The sequence below is a fragment of the Nycticebus coucang genome, chromosome 12 (genome assembly GCF_027406575.1).
Source record: "Nycticebus coucang isolate mNycCou1 chromosome 12, mNycCou1.pri, whole genome shotgun sequence".
Lineage (NCBI taxonomy): Eukaryota > Metazoa > Chordata > Mammalia > Primates > Lorisidae > Nycticebus > Nycticebus coucang.
This window is the reverse complement of record NC_069791.1, coordinates 51,249,048-51,266,372: the sequence shown is the minus strand read 5'-3', so window position 1 is coordinate 51,266,372 and position 17,325 is coordinate 51,249,048. Positions and strand designations below refer to the sequence as shown.

The following is a 17,325-nucleotide window of genomic DNA, read 5'->3' as shown; positions in this document are numbered from 1 at the left end:
GACTTAATGCAGCTTTGAAAAGAAACCCCTGTCCTCTGACTGTGTGTGTGTGTGTACACACACATACATATATATATTTTTTTTTTTTTTTTGAGACAGTCTCACTTTGTCACCCCCATTAAGAGTTCTGTGTCGTCATAGTTTACAGAAACCTCAGATTCTTAGGCTCAAGTGATTCTCTTCCCTCAGCCTCCCAAGTAGCTGAGACTGTAGGTGCCCGCCACTACACCTGGCTATTTAGACAGGGTCTCACTCTAGCTCAGGCTGGTCAGAGTACTGGGATTACAAGTGTGAGCCACCATGCCTGGCTCAAGACTGTAAATATTTTAAAAGAAACCCACCAAACCTTTGTGGCATATCTGCATGCACTTGCTGCTATTAGCAGTAGCACAAGAAGAAACAGAATTATTTAAGTAACTTGAGAGTTCTTTTTAAGGCTTTTGGGATATACAGCTTGTATCATGGTTCAACAATTTTGATTTTATGGGAATGGAAAAAGGAAGAAAACAATTAAATTAGCAAATACTACCTTTGTTCTATTGATGGGTTAAAATTTGTTGACTGAATTATTGTGGTTTTGCTAAGTTGAAAATTAATTCATACTGCAGTTGTTTAATGAACTTTTTCCTGGCTTGATTTTTTTCTATCCTCATGCTGATTTTTACAGTTACCATCTGTTTTTATCCTGATCTCACTATTATGTTATCTGTTCCTGGGCAATAAAAATAAGAAGCAAGGCTTAATGCATGGATGCTAAGTTACCTCAGTGTCGAAAGAAGGAACTTCAGTTAATAATAGAGATAAGAAAAATTGGTGTGTGTTTAGTAATACAGGGTATATGTGTGTTTGCGGCATCTCTTTAATCTTGGGCAAATCTACTCACTCTTTAATTTCTTAATCTAACCAGGGAACTGGATATAAATATAAATCTTGGGGCTTTTACTATTTATCTGGTAGAGGAATAAGAAAGAAAAATAGGAAAAGTGATAAAGAATTAGGGAGCTCAGTTTAGCTGAAAGATTTTTTGTTAAGTTGGAAATCAGAATAGTTTGATAGCTATTATTCATTTTAAAAGGTGTGGTTTTAAATGATAATTCAGTGATACTTTCAACTTTTATAAAAAACAAATGTCATTTATCAGGTTCTTCTACCTCCCTTGTGTTGTTGTCTATAGAATAAAAAAATCAGTCACAAAACACTTCTGCTGTTTTTCTTAATTCCTTTTTTTTTTCATTCTCAAACCAGGTGGCCATGAAAATTTTGCTAAAATGATTGATGAAGCAGAAGTACTGGAATTCCCAATGGTAGTGAAGAATACACGGGGTCATAGAGGTGTGTGTGAGTTGTTGCTGTAGTACATGATTTTGACATTACTCTTGCAGATTAATGTGGGTGGTTTTTAAACAGAGCTTCTGAAGAATAATTAGAGGGTTCATAATACCTCAGATTTACAGAAGGCTACTATGTATGTGTGTCGTTAAACTTGGCTGGAAGCTGTTTCTTGTTTTGTGGTTACCCCAGAGATTTTAACATGCATACCTAACTTAAACTCACTGAATGGTGCTGTCTTCCTCCTCAATAGTACAAGGAGCTTAGGTCACCAACTCCAGCCATTCCCCTCTCAGTTTATAGAATTTGAGTACTTAAATGTATGAGGCAAAACCATTAAACTTTCTCATAGTATATGAAAATACCTTCATGACTTTGGATTAAGGAAGAAATTTTTTTTTTTTTTTGGTAGAGACAGAGTTTCACTTTATTGCCCTCGGTAGAGTGCCATGGCATCACACAGCTCACAGCAACCTCCAACTCCTGGGCTTAGGCGATTCTCTTGCCTCAGCCTCCCGAGTAGCTGGGACTACAGGCGCCCACCACAACACCCGGCTATTTTTTTGCTGCAGTTTGGCCGGGGCCAAATTTGAACCCACCACCCTCTGTATATGAAGCCGGCGCCTTACCGACTGAGCCACAGGTGCCGCCCTAAGGAAGAAATTTTAAGGCATAAAGTAATACATAAACAGGGGTTATTGCCTTCACAGGGATGGCTGGGTCAGAGTTCAGCTGGGACTGTTGACTGGATTCTTTATATTTGGCTTTTCCATTATAGTAGTCAGGAGTCTCTGGCCTTCTACAGTGAATCCTACAGTGAACAAAGAAACGATGACCAAAATTATACAGAATTTCTTTTGTTATATTCTACTGGTTGGAGCCATCACAGCCCTCCTAGATTCAACCAGAACGTGACAAATTCTGTCTCTTTCCTCTCTCCACTTGCCCCATAGGAGGAATTTATGACCATACATTAAAAACAGCCACTTACATTGTCACAAAAATAGGCAAATGGAAGTCAAGAATTCAGAAATAAACCACTGTTGCCAGGCGCCGTGGCTCACGCCTGTAATCCTAGCCCTGTGGGAGGCTGAGGCGGGAAGATTGCTTGAGCTCAAGAGTTCCAGGCTTGTCTGAGCAAGAGTGAGACCCGACTCATGAAAAAAATGAAAAAACCCAGCCGAGCACCACGGCGAGCGTCTGTAATCCCAGCGGCTTCGGAGGCTGAGGCAGCAGGATGCCCACAGCCGGAGTCTGAGGTTGCAGTGAGCTACCACGCCATTACCCTCTGCTCAGGGCATAGGGTAGAACTGTGTCTCGACAAAAGTAAACAAGGCAACTGTGCGCATATGCTCATCCCAGAAATAAACCACTGTGAACAATAACATGTTGTTATGTTACTATATACTAATACAGTATATCCTTTTAATACTGCACATATTATAATATATAACACTTATGTTTTAATTCAGAGAGAAAAAGTTTTGCTAATAAATGAGGGTGTCATTATTGGCTAACCTTTGGAGGAATACAAATCTAGACTTCTTTACAACATATACCAAAATATAATTTACTGTTAAAAGTTTGGGGATTGGGGGGATGGTATAAAGAAATTATTAACCTTGTCTTTATATACTTTTGATTGTCCCACTAATTACCATAACTAAATTACTTTGGTTAAAACAAGGAAATCTTTAAAAGAAAATATACAAAAGTATAAATGGCTATGAAATAGCAAACTGGGGGTGGCACCTGTGGCTCAAAGGAGTTAGGGCGCCGGCCCCATATGCCAGAGGTGGTGGGTTCAAACCCAGCCCCGGCCAAAAACAGCAAAAAAAAAAAGAAATAGCAAACTGGGAGATCTCAGCTGTCTACACTTGATGACTTATCTGTAGTTTTTATTTTATTTTTTTCCAATCACAGGCAAAGCTGTTTTCTTAGCTCGAGATAAGCACCATTTGGCTGATCTAAGCCATCTTATTCGACATGATGCTCCATACCTATTCCAGAAGTATGTTAAAGAGTCTCATGGACGAGATGTACGTGTCATTGTTGTGGGAGGTCGTGTGGTTGGCACCATGTTACGTTGTTCAACAGATGGGAGGATGCAAAGCAACTGCTCACTAGGTAAAAAGAATGCAAATGTCTTTCGGGTATGCAAAGTATTAGTGTAACTTATCCAGTGAGCATTCATACATGTATAATTAGATCTTTTACTTAGTAAGTTGAGAAAATATTTTTCACATGTAAATATTATTTCTAGAGATATCATCAGTGTATGTAATAAATAGTTTTGAGTTTTTTTCTAGTAATGAATTAGATTTCACCAAATCATAATAAATCTGTGTTACCCAGGCTCAGTTTGTTTTTCATTTATTTATTTGTTTTTAATTTTTGAGATAGTCTCAAGCTGTTGCCCTGGGTAGAGTGCCATGGCATCATTGCTCACAGCAACCTCTAACTCTTGGGCTAGAGTGATCCTCTTGCCTTAGTTTTTCTATTTTTAGTAGAGGCAGGTCCTCGCTTTTGCTCAGGCTGATCTCGTACTCGTGAGCTTAAGTAATCCAACCGCCTTGGCCTCCCAGAGTGCTAGGATTACAGGCATGAGCCTCAGGCTCAATTTTGTTGTTGTTATTGTTGTTTGTTTTTTGAGACAGGGTCTCACTATGTTGCCCTGGGTAGAGTGGCCTGGCTTCACAGCTCACAGCAACCTCAAATTCTTGGGCGTAAGCGATTCTCTTGCCTCAGCCTCCCAAGTAGCTGAGCCTGCAGGCACCCGCCACAATGCCTGGCTATTTTTGTTATTGTTGCAGTTGTCGTTGTTTAGCAGGCCTGGGCCAGGTTCAAAACCACCTGCTCCTATGTATGTGGCTGGCACCCTAGCTGCTGAGTTACAGGTGCCAAGGCTCAATCTGTAACCTAATTCACACATGTATGAGATGTCTGATGAGGTTAGAGTCTCTTTTTAATCATATAACTTTTGTGTATAATTGGACTTTGTTAAGCTGCAGCTTAACCCATTTTAGCCATTGGTTCAAACAAATTGCTGATTTTTTTTTTGAAGTTGATGTATTTGTTTATTATTTATATTTTATGAAGTTGCTGATTTTGATTTACTTATGTAAATCAAAAATGTAAATATGTATTTTTTCAGCTCTCTTACTGATGAAATACATCAGAACTTAGATGTAAATATGTATTTTTTCAGCTCTCTTACTGATGAAATACATCAGAACTTAGTCTGTGGGTTTTTCTTCTTTTCTGTTTTATACCACTGTCATAGTAATTTTGTCCAGCTCATGGCTTTAAGAACCATTTATATGCTTCTTGGTTTTAAATTTCTAATTTCAATTTGTTTTTTCTGAACTCCAGGCTCTCATAAAAACTGCCTACCTGAAACTGGTTTTGTTGTTCAGTGTGATGATAGAGATCTGTTTCTTTAGTCAGAATGATCAACTGATTGTCCCAGCACTAATTATTGAGTAGTCTTGTTTATCACTGATTTGTAATGCAGGCGTTGCTCTGTATCAAGGTCCTATTGTCTTTGCACTGATCTTTTTCTTTTTTTTTTTTTTTTTTTTGTAGAGACAGAGTCTCACTTTATGGCCCTCGGTAGAGTGCCGTGGCCTCACACAGCTCACAGCAACCTCCAACTCCTGGGCCTAAGCGATTCTCTTGCCTCAGCCTCCCGAGTAGCTGGGGCTACAGGCGCCTGCCACAACGCCCGGCTATTTTTTGGTTGCAGTTCAGCCGGGGCCAGGCTTGAACCCGCCACCCTCGGCATATGGGGCCAGCGCCTTATCAACTGAGCCACAGGCGCCGCCCTGCACTGATCTTTTTTTATATGAATTTCTGTCTTTATTCTTTTGGGATTGTGCCAGATAATCTGATAGAGCAAGGAACCCTTCTGTCTTGTTTGTCAAATTGAATGCCCTTATTACATTATTCCGAGGGAGGCTTTTTCTTATGATGAGTATTCTCCTATATTTGTTATTAAGAAAAATAGCAATTAACATGTCTAGTGATGGTACTATAGTAAATGCTTTCTGTGTATTTATTCCACACAGTCTCTGTAGACTAGATAGTTATTACTCCTTTTTTTTTTTAACATATGAAGAAACTAAGACACAGAACAGTTAAGTAATTTGCTCAAGATAATAGATGTCATAAAGGGTGTAACTGGAATGCAGACTATTAAGCTCCAGTACTGACTGCTTAACTACTCCATTTTGCTACTTCTTGAATATCTTGGCTCCAAAATTAGAAAGTTACACATGAGAGCTATGCAGACATCATCTAGATTTTCAAATGAACATCATGAATTTAACTTTTTTAAACTGTTAAGCTCAATGCCTCAGTCTCTTTTGTTTATTAACATGATCTAAAAAAAAAAAAAACTCACTAACATGATCTTAGTTGTGTAAAATTATACACGCATACCTGACAGATATTCAACTATATTAGATAACTGTGGTTATCCCAAGAAATCAACTGTCAAGCTGTTTTTTGCAAATTCAGTCTTCCCTCCCTATCACGTTATTCAGACAACCATGGGAAGGAAAATAGTGTTATAAATACTAAACACGTACAAACTTTTTCCTTTGTCATTATCTCCTAAACAATACAGCTATTGTTGTATAGCAGCTATTTTTGTAGTGTGTATATTGTATTAATATAAGTAATTTTAAGATGATTTCAAGTATGTGGGATGATCAAAGGTTATATACAAACACCACAATGCATAAAAAATACTATTTTATGTAAAGAACTTGAGCGTCCATGGATTTTTGTATTCATGGAGGATCATGGAACCCTGTGGATAATGAGGGATGACTACTGCTTTGATATTTTCTGTGACAACTTTTTGTTGACTTAAGAAATTTTAAGTAGCTTTACACCACACAGTTTTATAATGTTATTTAAATGTGATTCTTTTCCCTCTGTTTTTCTTTTCTTTTTTTTTTTTTTTGCAGTTTCTGGCTGGTGCTGGGTTTGAAGCGGCCACCTCTGGCATATGGGGCTGGTGCCCTACTTCTTTGAGCCACAGGCGCTGCCCCCCCCTCCTCCTTTTTTCTTAACTCTTGGTCTTTCATCTACCATATACATCCATGCTATTACTGATTTCCAATTTATTTTTACTGTTGTGAGCAATAATCTTAGAATACATTATACCTTTTTTTTTTTTTTGCATAGTGGTGCTTTGTCTTCACGAGTCTCAATGTTGAAATTACTGGGTCAAAATATATGTATTTTTAATTTTAATAGATGTGACCAGAATACTTTCCAAAAGGCCCTAACTTTTTGTTTTTAACTTGAGCTATATATTATAATAAAATACCCTTTCCCCTATTTTTCCTATCAGTGCTGGTACTGGAATTTTTGTTTTTTTCTCCAATCATCTGAGATTTAGATGATATTTCACTGTTATTTTAATTTGTATTTTCCTGACCATTAATGATGAGAGTATTTTTTCATAGTTTATTCCTCATTTCTATTTATCTTACATTTCATTGTATTTGTTCACTTTTAAATTAGGCAGTTTTCTTTTTTGTTTACCATTTTTGACTAATAGCCACTAAATATCACTAGATCCCCTTCCAAATGTTAAATGACCAAAAATGCCGCCATGCAATTTCCAAATTCTTGCCACTTGAGAATGAATCATTGTTTGAGAACCTGACAGTGTTAAGTCATAATTGCAGCAGTGATCTGTGTAGTTTCTGATTTCTATGACAGTAGATTTAGTGTTTTGCTATTGAGAATATTTTATTTAAAGAGATCAGTTCTGCTGGAGTTTTTAGTAGGGATGATTGTCAGATTTTATCCAATGGAGATGAGGTCTCACCATGGCCAGGCTAGTCTTGATTGAACTTCTGTCCTCAAGCAATCCTTGATTTCCTGAAGCACGTGGAGGGATTGTAGGCATGTGAGCCCTGGGTGCCCTCCTGGCCCATAATATATTTTTAAAGCTCCTTGATCACATTTGATACTAAGTTTCTACTAGCTTTATTTAATGTATTGGCAAGCTTCCAGTCTTTTCCTAGGGCAATCTATATTGGCAAAGTTACATTATAATAAAGGATAATTAAATAAAACTAAGCTGTGAACCCATCTACTGGTTCATTTCACAGTAGCTCTTTTATCACTTCCCTAATCCCTTCTGTGATAATTGGCCTGTTAAAGTTAACCACATCCTTTTGGGTCAGTTTCAGAAATTTATCATTTAATGTAAATCATCCATTTGTTTTAAGTTTCACATTTTTTGTCAGAGATTCGTGAGATTTTTCATATGCTGCTTTTAATCTCTCCTTTGTGATTCTGTTTTTATTATCACTCTTAGTCTTATCAGAATAGCTTTTGGGTTTTTTTAAAAATTCTGTTTATTCTCTTCATTTCACTTTTTGTGTTTTATTAAATCTCTCTTCCTAGCTGCTTTTGCAAACAACATCTAACTTCCTATTTCAAAAAGGAAACATTTTCCTCTGGGGGAACTTTCATAGCATTAGAACATTTTGGCATAAAGCATTTTTCTCTTTACACATGGTTCTCATTTCCTTTTGTGATTTTCTGTTTAATTCAAGGAATCAATTTTGCAATTTTGAAGTAAATATTGTTTTAGTTTGTTTTAACATTACTTTATAATTTTCTTGAATTATTGTTAGAATGTGGCCTATCTCTTCTAAATTTTGTTAAGATTCTCTTTGTAGCTAGTATAATTGTTTATTATTAATGTTTGACAAAGAGAAAAATGGTTATACTCTAGTCAAGAGATATAAAGCTATGAAGTAGTTTGTTTTGCCTTTGTCCAGTACCTCTTTGCCCACTCCTTTAGTTTTCAAATTTTCTTTATTATTTTGTTCTGACTATGTTTGTTATAAGCAGCGTGTAACTAAATTGTTTTTTGTTCTAATTTGATAAGTTTCCTTCTTTTAATGAGAGATTTCAGGCTGTTTTTAGTGTTACTTCTAATGCACTTCCTTTTATTTCTGCAGTCTGTTTTTCATTTAACTTAAATTCTTCTTTTTTCTTTTTAAATTTTTGCTTGTTTGTAAGGTACCATTATTTGTATTTTCACTCCTGTCCCCAAATCCAACTAATTTGGAAGATAAGCCATGGTTTTGCATTCCTCTAAAGGTTACCATCCCTTTCTCTATGTTCATAATCAGACATATCTTCTCTATCATTATTTGAGAAGATAGTAATTTTCCCTGATACCTTTTCTTTCCTACTTCACTATGTTATCGTAATACATTAGAACCTCCGTGGTTGACCACCCATCTACCTCCCTCCATTGAATCACCTCTTTAAGTTGACTTGATTTTCATAGACTAGGCATGCACTACGTGTATATATCAGTATAGCAGGCCTTGTTCCTTATGTAAACTACCCCTGTATGTTGACCAGTTACAGATCCCTTGGGTAATCAACTTTACAAAGGTTGTACTGCAGTATAAAGGCTTGACATACTTTCACTTTCCCCTATCATCCCTGTTTCTTTTCTTCAGTGAGAAGATTCAGAGCAGTTTTACTTCCTTTCCTACTCTTTACCCTTGATTCATTCATTCAATGAACAGATAGTTTTGAGCACCTCCTAAATGTCATGTACTGTTATAGCAGTATTTTGTATACACTGGTGAATAAACAAAAATTCCTGTTTGTGGGGTTTATATTCCAGTTTTCCTGAATTCATCTAATAGTTTTAGTTCAGGTCTATATTAGAATTAGGATTTTTAAGAATCCTTATATAGCACTTTATTCTCAAGCATTCTTTATCTCATAATGCAAAGTACTCACTACTATTTACTTTATCTTGATCTCTGTTAGTAGTCATTATTATCTTTTCTTGATTTTCCCCCCCCCAAGTGGGATATGTGAGTGATAGATACCCTCATGTATTCTATGAATATAAAAAGTGCTCTTTCTAAAAAAAAAAAGTGCTCTTTCTACTCTCTCACTTAACAATTAGCACAGAAGACTTTTATGGCCAGATGTGGGGGGAGTTTCTCCCCACGTACCAAGCAGGCAGTCAAGTCTGCAGTGGAACACCGACTGAGTATCTTTCAATTCATTTCTATCGCTGTCTATCTGGAGATAGCATCAGATCCCACAGGTTGAGGGTTCAGTCCCCAAGACTGCCACTATTGTCCCCCCCAAGCCCCCACAATACCAGTCTTAAGTCCAGGTTTCTAGAACTTCTAAACCAACTTCAACCTGGGGTTCCTATGACCCCTTCCTTAGGTTCAGTTAATTTACTAGAGCAGATCAGGGAACGCAACTTAAATTTACCAGTTTATTCAAAAGGATATTAGAAAGTATAACCAATGCATAGGCAAGGTATGGGAGAAGGAGTACAGAGGCTACATGCTCTCCCCAGGTATACCGTACTCCGGGAACTTCTATATAGTCATCACTAAAGCTCTCTGAACTCCGTCCTTTGGGACCTTTTATGGAGACTTCCTTCGCGTGATTGACAGCTGTGTAGAAATGTGTTTGTACGTGAAGGGCATGATATAAACTAGCAAGGTCTGGACCCCTCCCAAATCGAGAGGGTTTTGCTAACCATAATCAGAATGGCAGGTAAAGATTTATAGTCCTGCCTGGGGTTGGTGAAAGGAGGGGAGAGGAAAAGTTAGAGATTCTGTTTTCAGAGGCCTGAAGTGCCCCAGGCATTATAACAAAAGACTATATATATATATATATATATATATATATATATATACATACATACATACATATATATGTGTGTATATGTGTGTGTGTGTGTGTGTGTGTATATATATGTATATAATAAGGACTATAGGAGTTAAAAGCCAGGAATTGTGGATAAAACCCAACACACATATATTTCATCATATTTATCTTTCTCCCTCTGAGGAGTATAGTACCGTGGATGAGATATAATTCTCCTTGCTGCTTTGAAGGTTTTATTATTATAGTCGAATGTACAAGTCTATTCTTTTCTTTACCAATTTATTTATTTTTAAGTTTTGGGTTTTTTTTTTAAACGTAGAGTTCAAAAAAATTTATTGGAGGGGCGGCGCCTGTGATTCAGTGGGTAGGGCACCGCCCCCATATACCGATGGTGGCAGGTTCAAACCTGGCCCCGGCCAAACTGCAACAAAAAAATAGCAGGGCATTGTGGCTGGCGCCTGTAGTCCCAGGTACTCAGAAGGCTGAGGCAAGAGAATCGCCTAAGCTCAGGAGTTAGAGGTTGCTGTGAGCTGTGTGACGCCACTGCACTCTACTGTAGGCCATAAAGCAAGACTCTGTTTCTACCAAAAAAAAAAATTGGAATTTTTTTAGGTATGTGTCTTTATGAATTTAGCCTGGATTTTAGTTAGATGTTTTTAATCAGCTAACTATGTTTTTTCTATAGTTTTAGGAAATTTTTTTAAATTACTATCTCTTTGTTTCTCCACTTGGAGTTTTTTTTCTCTGATTCACCTCTCCACATTTTTTATCTCTGTTTCATCTCATGTTTTTATGTGTGCTTTGAACTGTTTTTTACTGTTGATTTTCTAAGTTAACTCAAGTGACTACACTTTCCTTCAGTTCTTCTGAATTTTTTACTTAGATAATGGTGTTTTGTTTCAGCTTCAGAAAAATCTTTCTAAGTTAGAGACATGAATATCCTTAAAGTGCTCTTATTTCTTTCATTCAAGTCATGCATGGGTTGCTATTTTTCTGTTGTTCCTATGTGAGGGCTCACTCAGCCCTGGTTATTTGGAGTATTCCATGTGGCCTGAGTTCTGCAGATGGTTTATTTATGGGCCAGTATTCCAGTCTTCTACTGAGATACCTAAAAGAAGCCTTTCTATTTCCTGGACTCAGTTTGCCAGCCTCAGTGGTAGGGAGGACTCAGCTCACCTGCCAGCTACTTTTTGTTCTCTTTTGGGGTCAAAGAGAATAGTCACATTCACATAATGCTGTCCTCTTTACTCCTGTGGATGTACAACTTAGCTCTTTGACCCAAACTCTTTTTTTGTTTTTTTTTTTGTTTTTTTTTTTTTGCAGTTTTTGGCTGGGGCCGGGTTTGAACTTGCCACCTCTGGTATAAGGGGCGGCACCCTACTCCTTGAGCCACAGGCGCCACCCGGAGCCAAACTCCCCCACCCCTCAGAGTTTCACTATGTTGCCCGGTAGAGTGCTGCAGCCTCACAGCTTACAGCAACCTCCTACTCTTGGGCTTAAAACTATTCTCTTGCTTTAGCCTCCCAAGTACCTGGGACTACAGGTGCTACCACAACGCCTAGCTTTTGTTGTTATTGTTTTTTTGTTTTTTTTTTTAATTTGGCCGGGGCTGGGTTTGAACCCACCACCTCCGGCATATGGGACCGGCGCCCTACTCCTTGAGCCACAGGGACCGCCCTTGTTGTTGTTGTTGTTTGGCAGGCCCGGGCTGGGTTTGAACCCGCCAGCTCTGGTGTATGTGGCTGGCGCCCTAGCTGCTGAGGTACAGGCACCAAGCCTCTTTTCAGTCCTTATTTTAGAGCAGGGGTCCTCAAACTGCGGTCCGCAGGGCACATGAGGTGGTGTGATTGTATTTGTTCTCGTTTTGTTTTTTTGCTTCAAAATAAGATATGTGCAGTGTGCATAGGAATTTGTTCATAGTTTTGTTTTTTTTTTTTTTAAACTGTAGTCCGGCCCTCCAATGGTCTGGAGGACCATGAATTTGGCCCCCTGTTTAAAAAGTTTGAGGACGCCTGTTTTAGAGCTTCCTAAAGCTGGTCTTTTAAGTGAGAAGATCTGGTTCTGTTTTGTTTCTCTCAGATGACAGCACAACCCAACACTTCACTTTTATCTAACAAGCTACCTTAAGACCCACAGCCTTTGGCTCAGGAATGGCATATGGATTAAAGTAGGGGATATAGAGGAAGAGAACTGTGTTTTGGCTATCATGTTCCCATATTCCATCCCATCCTCTGTGTCTATTATTCATCTTTATTACTGTATCATTATTATGCAATTATATATCTCTATTATTAAAAACCAGTAACACTTTTTGTCATACATAAAGTGGTCTAATTAAATTTACGCTGGAATTCCTTACACTTGGCCTATATTCTCGCAAGTAAGATGCTCCAGTCAGATGATGTCTTCCTTGGAAAAAAATAATGTATTGAAAAAGTACTAAGTCAGCAATTCCTGGGAGACTGAGTGGGGAGAGGATCTCTAATGAAGGAAATTTAGACTTCAAAGTACCAATTTAATACACTATAATACCTTTGTTTTCAGTACTGATTTAGAGGAAAGGGTTAGTGTTAGAGGCCAACTTTAATTTTACTCTAAAAGTTTATTATTTTAGTAACTTACTTTCTTGTTTCTCTTTTGCCAGGTGGTGTGGGGATGATGTGCTCATTGAGTGAACAAGGGAAACAGCTAGCAATCCAGGTGTCTAATATCCTGGGGATGGATGTGTGTGGCATTGACCTGTTGATGAAAGATGACGGCTCCTTCTGTGTCTGCGAGGCCAATGCAAATGTAGGTTTCATCGCCTTTGATAAGGCTTGTAATCTAGATGTAGCTGGTATCATTGCGGACTATGCCGCCTCCCTTCTGCCCTCTGGCCGGCTCACCCGGCGTATGTCCCTGCTCTCCGTGGTGTCCACGGCCAGTGAGACTAGTGAGCCCGAGCTGGGTCCCCCAGCCAGCACTGCTGTCGACAACATGAGCGCAAGTTCCAGCTCTGTCGACAGTGACCCTGAAAGCACGGAGCGAGAGATGCTCACCAAGCTTCCGGGGGGCCTATTCAACATGAACCAGCTACTAGCCAATGAAATCAAACTCCTGGTGGAGTGAATCCACCAATAATTAACCAACAAAACCCGTGTAAAACTTAACTTTCTTTCCTTATTTTTATTTTCTTCCTTTTTTTTTTTTTGAACACCAACTTGCAATGCTGTTCATGGAGGATGCTCAGGAAGATGAGAGAAATTTAGTAGGATTAGTTGGAGAGAAGGAGAAGATAGATGAGATCTTTGCTACTAAAGATGTTACTGACTTTTTGTTTACGAATCCTACAGATAGAGAGGCAGAAGTGGTGGGATATAGAACATGTTAGGCTCTCAGTTTACCTTTTGAAATTACTAAAAAGTTTGTATGCTGTCAGGCCATGAGGACCAAAATTTTTGTCATGGTCTTTCACTTTTGTTTTTGTATAAAAATATTGTTTTGGCACAAATATTCAAGTGGCATAACTTAACAGTGTGTTGCAAGATTAGCAGTGGGTGAGGAAAACATCTGCCTAAATTCCACACGTTTTTTATTTACAAATCTAAAAATTCTGAATTTCCTTATTAGCAGCTTTAGTTCATAGTTGTTTATGAAATCTCAAGGGCCTCTTTTATTGGGGTTTCTTATTTTTTGTGTTCTGTCACCTTTTCTTTAATTTGGGCAGGAGGGCAAATGAACATAATCCAATAAATAAAGGCTTTTTAATGACAAAATTGGCATGCTTGCATGATGAAAGGGAAATGAACAGTATTGCAATGTCTGGTATACAAAATAATATTTACTCAATGTAGATAAAATTTTACTAGTTTAAAATATGTGCATTGACTTGTATTTGTTAGTGTTTTAGTCTTTTTTGAAAGATATGCTGTTAATGTTTTTTTCTTTTTAATACATGCTAGTCTAACATTCCCTGCTTTATGCCTGCATCTTTAACAATGGCCAAAGTGGAGAAAATGCTACCTTTTTTGTTAACATGACACTGACTTGAAACATACATTTAAAGCCTTTTATTTGTTCCTTTTTTTTTTTTTTTTAATTTTTTTTGGTGGTTGGGCATTTAAAGAATAAGAACAAGGGAAAATATTTTTTTTTGAGGTCAGATCCAGGGCCTGTAAGTTCTTACATATAAAGCTGGAGTGATTTCTAATGCTAGCATTATATATTTGCATTTTTCACATTTTATGAGGGGGTATATATGTATGTGTGTGCACGCATGCATGTGTATGTGTTTTGCTTTTTGTTTACATCAACTAATCAAAAAGAATAGATTTTAGAAAATGGAGCATGATGGGAAACAGTTTTTGACTTTAAAAAGCAGATGAGTTGTTTTCATAATTAGACTTCACTGGGGTAGAGGTATTCACCTAAAGACATAAGGTGAATAAGTTCTTCTTAGGCCTTTATGTGTATATGTATGTTGTTGTTTTTTTTTTTTTTTTTTTTCCAGCATATGGTTTATTCAAGGCTACATTCTTTTCTTTAATGCTTTGGCTATGCATTTTCTCTTTTTACACATAGGATTTGGGATGGGGTGGGCTGGATATTTTTGATTGGGGAATTAGCGGTATTGAGTCTCTGGTAGCCCTACTCTAAGCCTTCAATACTGTCCATTCTTTATGTTCCTTTACTTTCTGAATTTATAATAGCCCCAAAACTGCATATAGTATGAGCCTTTAAAACATGGGTAAAACTATCCTAGTGATGGGTTTGGATGGTATGTTAAGAAACGGAGATGCTGTAGAGCTCAACATAATTTTTTAAACAGCAAGTTTCATCTCCCTACAAATCCTCTGAAGCTTTTACCCCAGCTCTTTCTTGCCTCTCCAGTGCTATTTTCGTTTACATGGACCTTAAACGTAATTTCTTGGACACTACTAGAGAGACTTCGAGGCAATAATAAAAGATCAGTATTAACCAGCTCTAACAGAGGTTTGATCATGCTTACCTGTACAGTTTTCCCCGTTTTAAAAAGGAATGTAATAAAATTTGTTTTTTTTCCATAGAATTAAATATTAAAATTGAGTGAAAGGTTGATTGTTGACGAATAGAATAGTACCTCTCATCTGTGTAGTGTCTCATTTCACCTTAGAAGAAAAGATATATAAGAGTTTCTAATTTTTCTTAGGATATTTTAATCACATTTAAAAGAATTTGACTTTGCAGAGGGGAATGGGGGACTCACATTACATATATTAGTACCTCTGAATCTTTAGCAGAAAGAACTACTTGGTACTTTTTTAGCTGAATGACTATACTTTGGATAATGCATACTATTTGAGTTAGAGAAATAAACGAGCAAGAAAGAACTGCTTAATTAAACCATCATTCATATGTTCGTATAGAGACCATCTGTTTGCTACATAATATTATGATACATACATACTTTGAACAGTTACATGTCATGTGTATGTAAATTAACGTATTTTAAAACACAAATCGAACGACCTCTTTATATGATGAAAAAGCTGAAGCTTGTGTTGGTGGAGTAAGGGACCAGGAAAAATGTAGTCTTTTTAAAAACTTAAAATCAACTAACTATATTTTAAGAAATATCTGAAATTAGTTCACCTATAGTTTTACTTACTTACTATTCATCTTTTATGCATTCACACTATATTAAAACATGGCTTTACCAACCTATTTTTGGATTGTACACACTCACATGTTAGAATGAACAGGGCAGGAATGGTCATCTTAGATTTTAAAAACAGGGATATCACCTTGACTTCCAAAACAGTTAAGATAAAGAATAAGAACATATCATTCTGGAAGAACCCAAAGGAAACAGCAGATATTTAAATGAAAGTTAAATTTATTTTCATAATTGTTTTATAACTTTTGTATAATCTTCATTGCTATTATGAGAGGTAAAAATGTATTTATCAAACATGTATAATCATTATCATGGCAAAATCTGAATTATTGTAAAATTTTGTATATTGTTAAAATTGTAATTCTAAATTGTATTTTTAAAATAATTATTTCTGATATTGTTTTTCTGTCACCCATGATGAAAACGGGACTATATATATATACATATCTAAACATATATAAGTATCAAATATTTAAAATTTTTAATAGTTTTTTTTTTTTTCTTTTTTTGATGCCTTTAATTGATTGCTCATTTCTGCTGACTTTTCTCCAATGAACTTTGAAATCTTTCTGTATATGCTATCAATAAGAAAACTACCCTGGAACATTAGAAAAATCCAACAAGAGACTTGGTTTCATCAAGCACATTATCAGACTTTGAGAAGATACCGAAGGCATTGACTTTCAAAATCATCTCTTCTTTTTCTCAAGAAGAAAGCAGTGGAAAAACAAATTCTCTTCATTCAGTGAATCCCCAGTGTGGGGTTGGGGGAGGGGGGACTTAGAGACATTGTGAAATCAAATCTTGTGTTACATTTTTCTCCTGGCTCACTTTTTTTGAGAAGGTTTATGGGCTATTTGGCTGGTGAGACACGATCCCCTCCTAAGAAAATGTAGGTGCTCAGACAGGTAACCTCTGCTGCTACTGTTTTTATTTGTTTGTTTGTTTAATTTCATTTAAGATTTGTTTTTGTTGTACTAGGATTTTTAAAAATGTAATATATTGCAGGATTTATAACCAGGTTCACTGCTTTCTTTCTTTCTTTTTTTTTCTTAAAAAAAAAAAAAAAAACAAAGTTTCATTTAAAATAGATTTAGGCGCCTTTGAAGCTTGGATTTTGGAATGTTTCAGTAGTGGACAGAAATCTGCTGTTGGAATCTTCTAGTCTTCCAGGTTTAATTTGAAATGTTTTAAGTTTTGTTTTGGATTTTTGTGTGGTATTTTATTTCCTTTACACCAATGCCCCTTTGCCATGCTGTTTTGGGGTGGCTGCCTAACTCTAGCAAAAATTCTTTCTATATTAACGAAAGTTTGGCCTTTTAAATTCCTTAATGTTTTGCAGTTTTTACATTGTTTTTAAAGAAATATTCTAACTGCTTGCACTGTTACTGTTCTTTACCAGCCTTTTCAGGAGCCAAAAAACCAAATACAAACAAACAAAAAATTACCCAGAGAAAAAACTTTCCTTCTTCCCCCTTCCTGATGTGATGAGTGAGAAGTATTGAGAACTTTCGGGGTCAGTGCCCTTCTAAACTCCCCTTCCCCCAATAATGCAGCTGTATAATGAATGGTAAATGCAGCGGTTTGGATTCAGGCACAGCCCCAGCCTGCTTGCAGGTAATTTGACTCTTTCTCCTTTCTTTCCATCACTAGGCTAACTTAACTTTATT

The 17,325-nt window shown here is 36.9% G+C and overlaps 1 protein-coding gene across 2 annotated transcripts in view; it reads left to right on the top strand.

The window, feature by feature from the left end:
• The window catches only part of RIMKLB (ribosomal modification protein rimK like family member B), a 52,226-nt gene extending 35,549 nt beyond the window's left edge, over nt 1-16,677 (top strand). For both annotated transcript variants that reach the window (XM_053556215.1, XM_053556214.1), the window contains exons 4-6: nt 1,246-1,332; nt 3,253-3,456; nt 12,665-16,677. In XM_053556215.1, the coding sequence (XP_053412190.1) occupies nt 1,246-1,332; nt 3,253-3,456; nt 12,665-13,128 (755 nt within the window). In that variant the 3' untranslated portion in view covers nt 13,129-16,677. The remainder of the gene's footprint in view (nt 1-1,245; nt 1,333-3,252; nt 3,457-12,664) is intronic.
• Nucleotides 16,678-17,325: the final 648 nt, after the last annotated feature.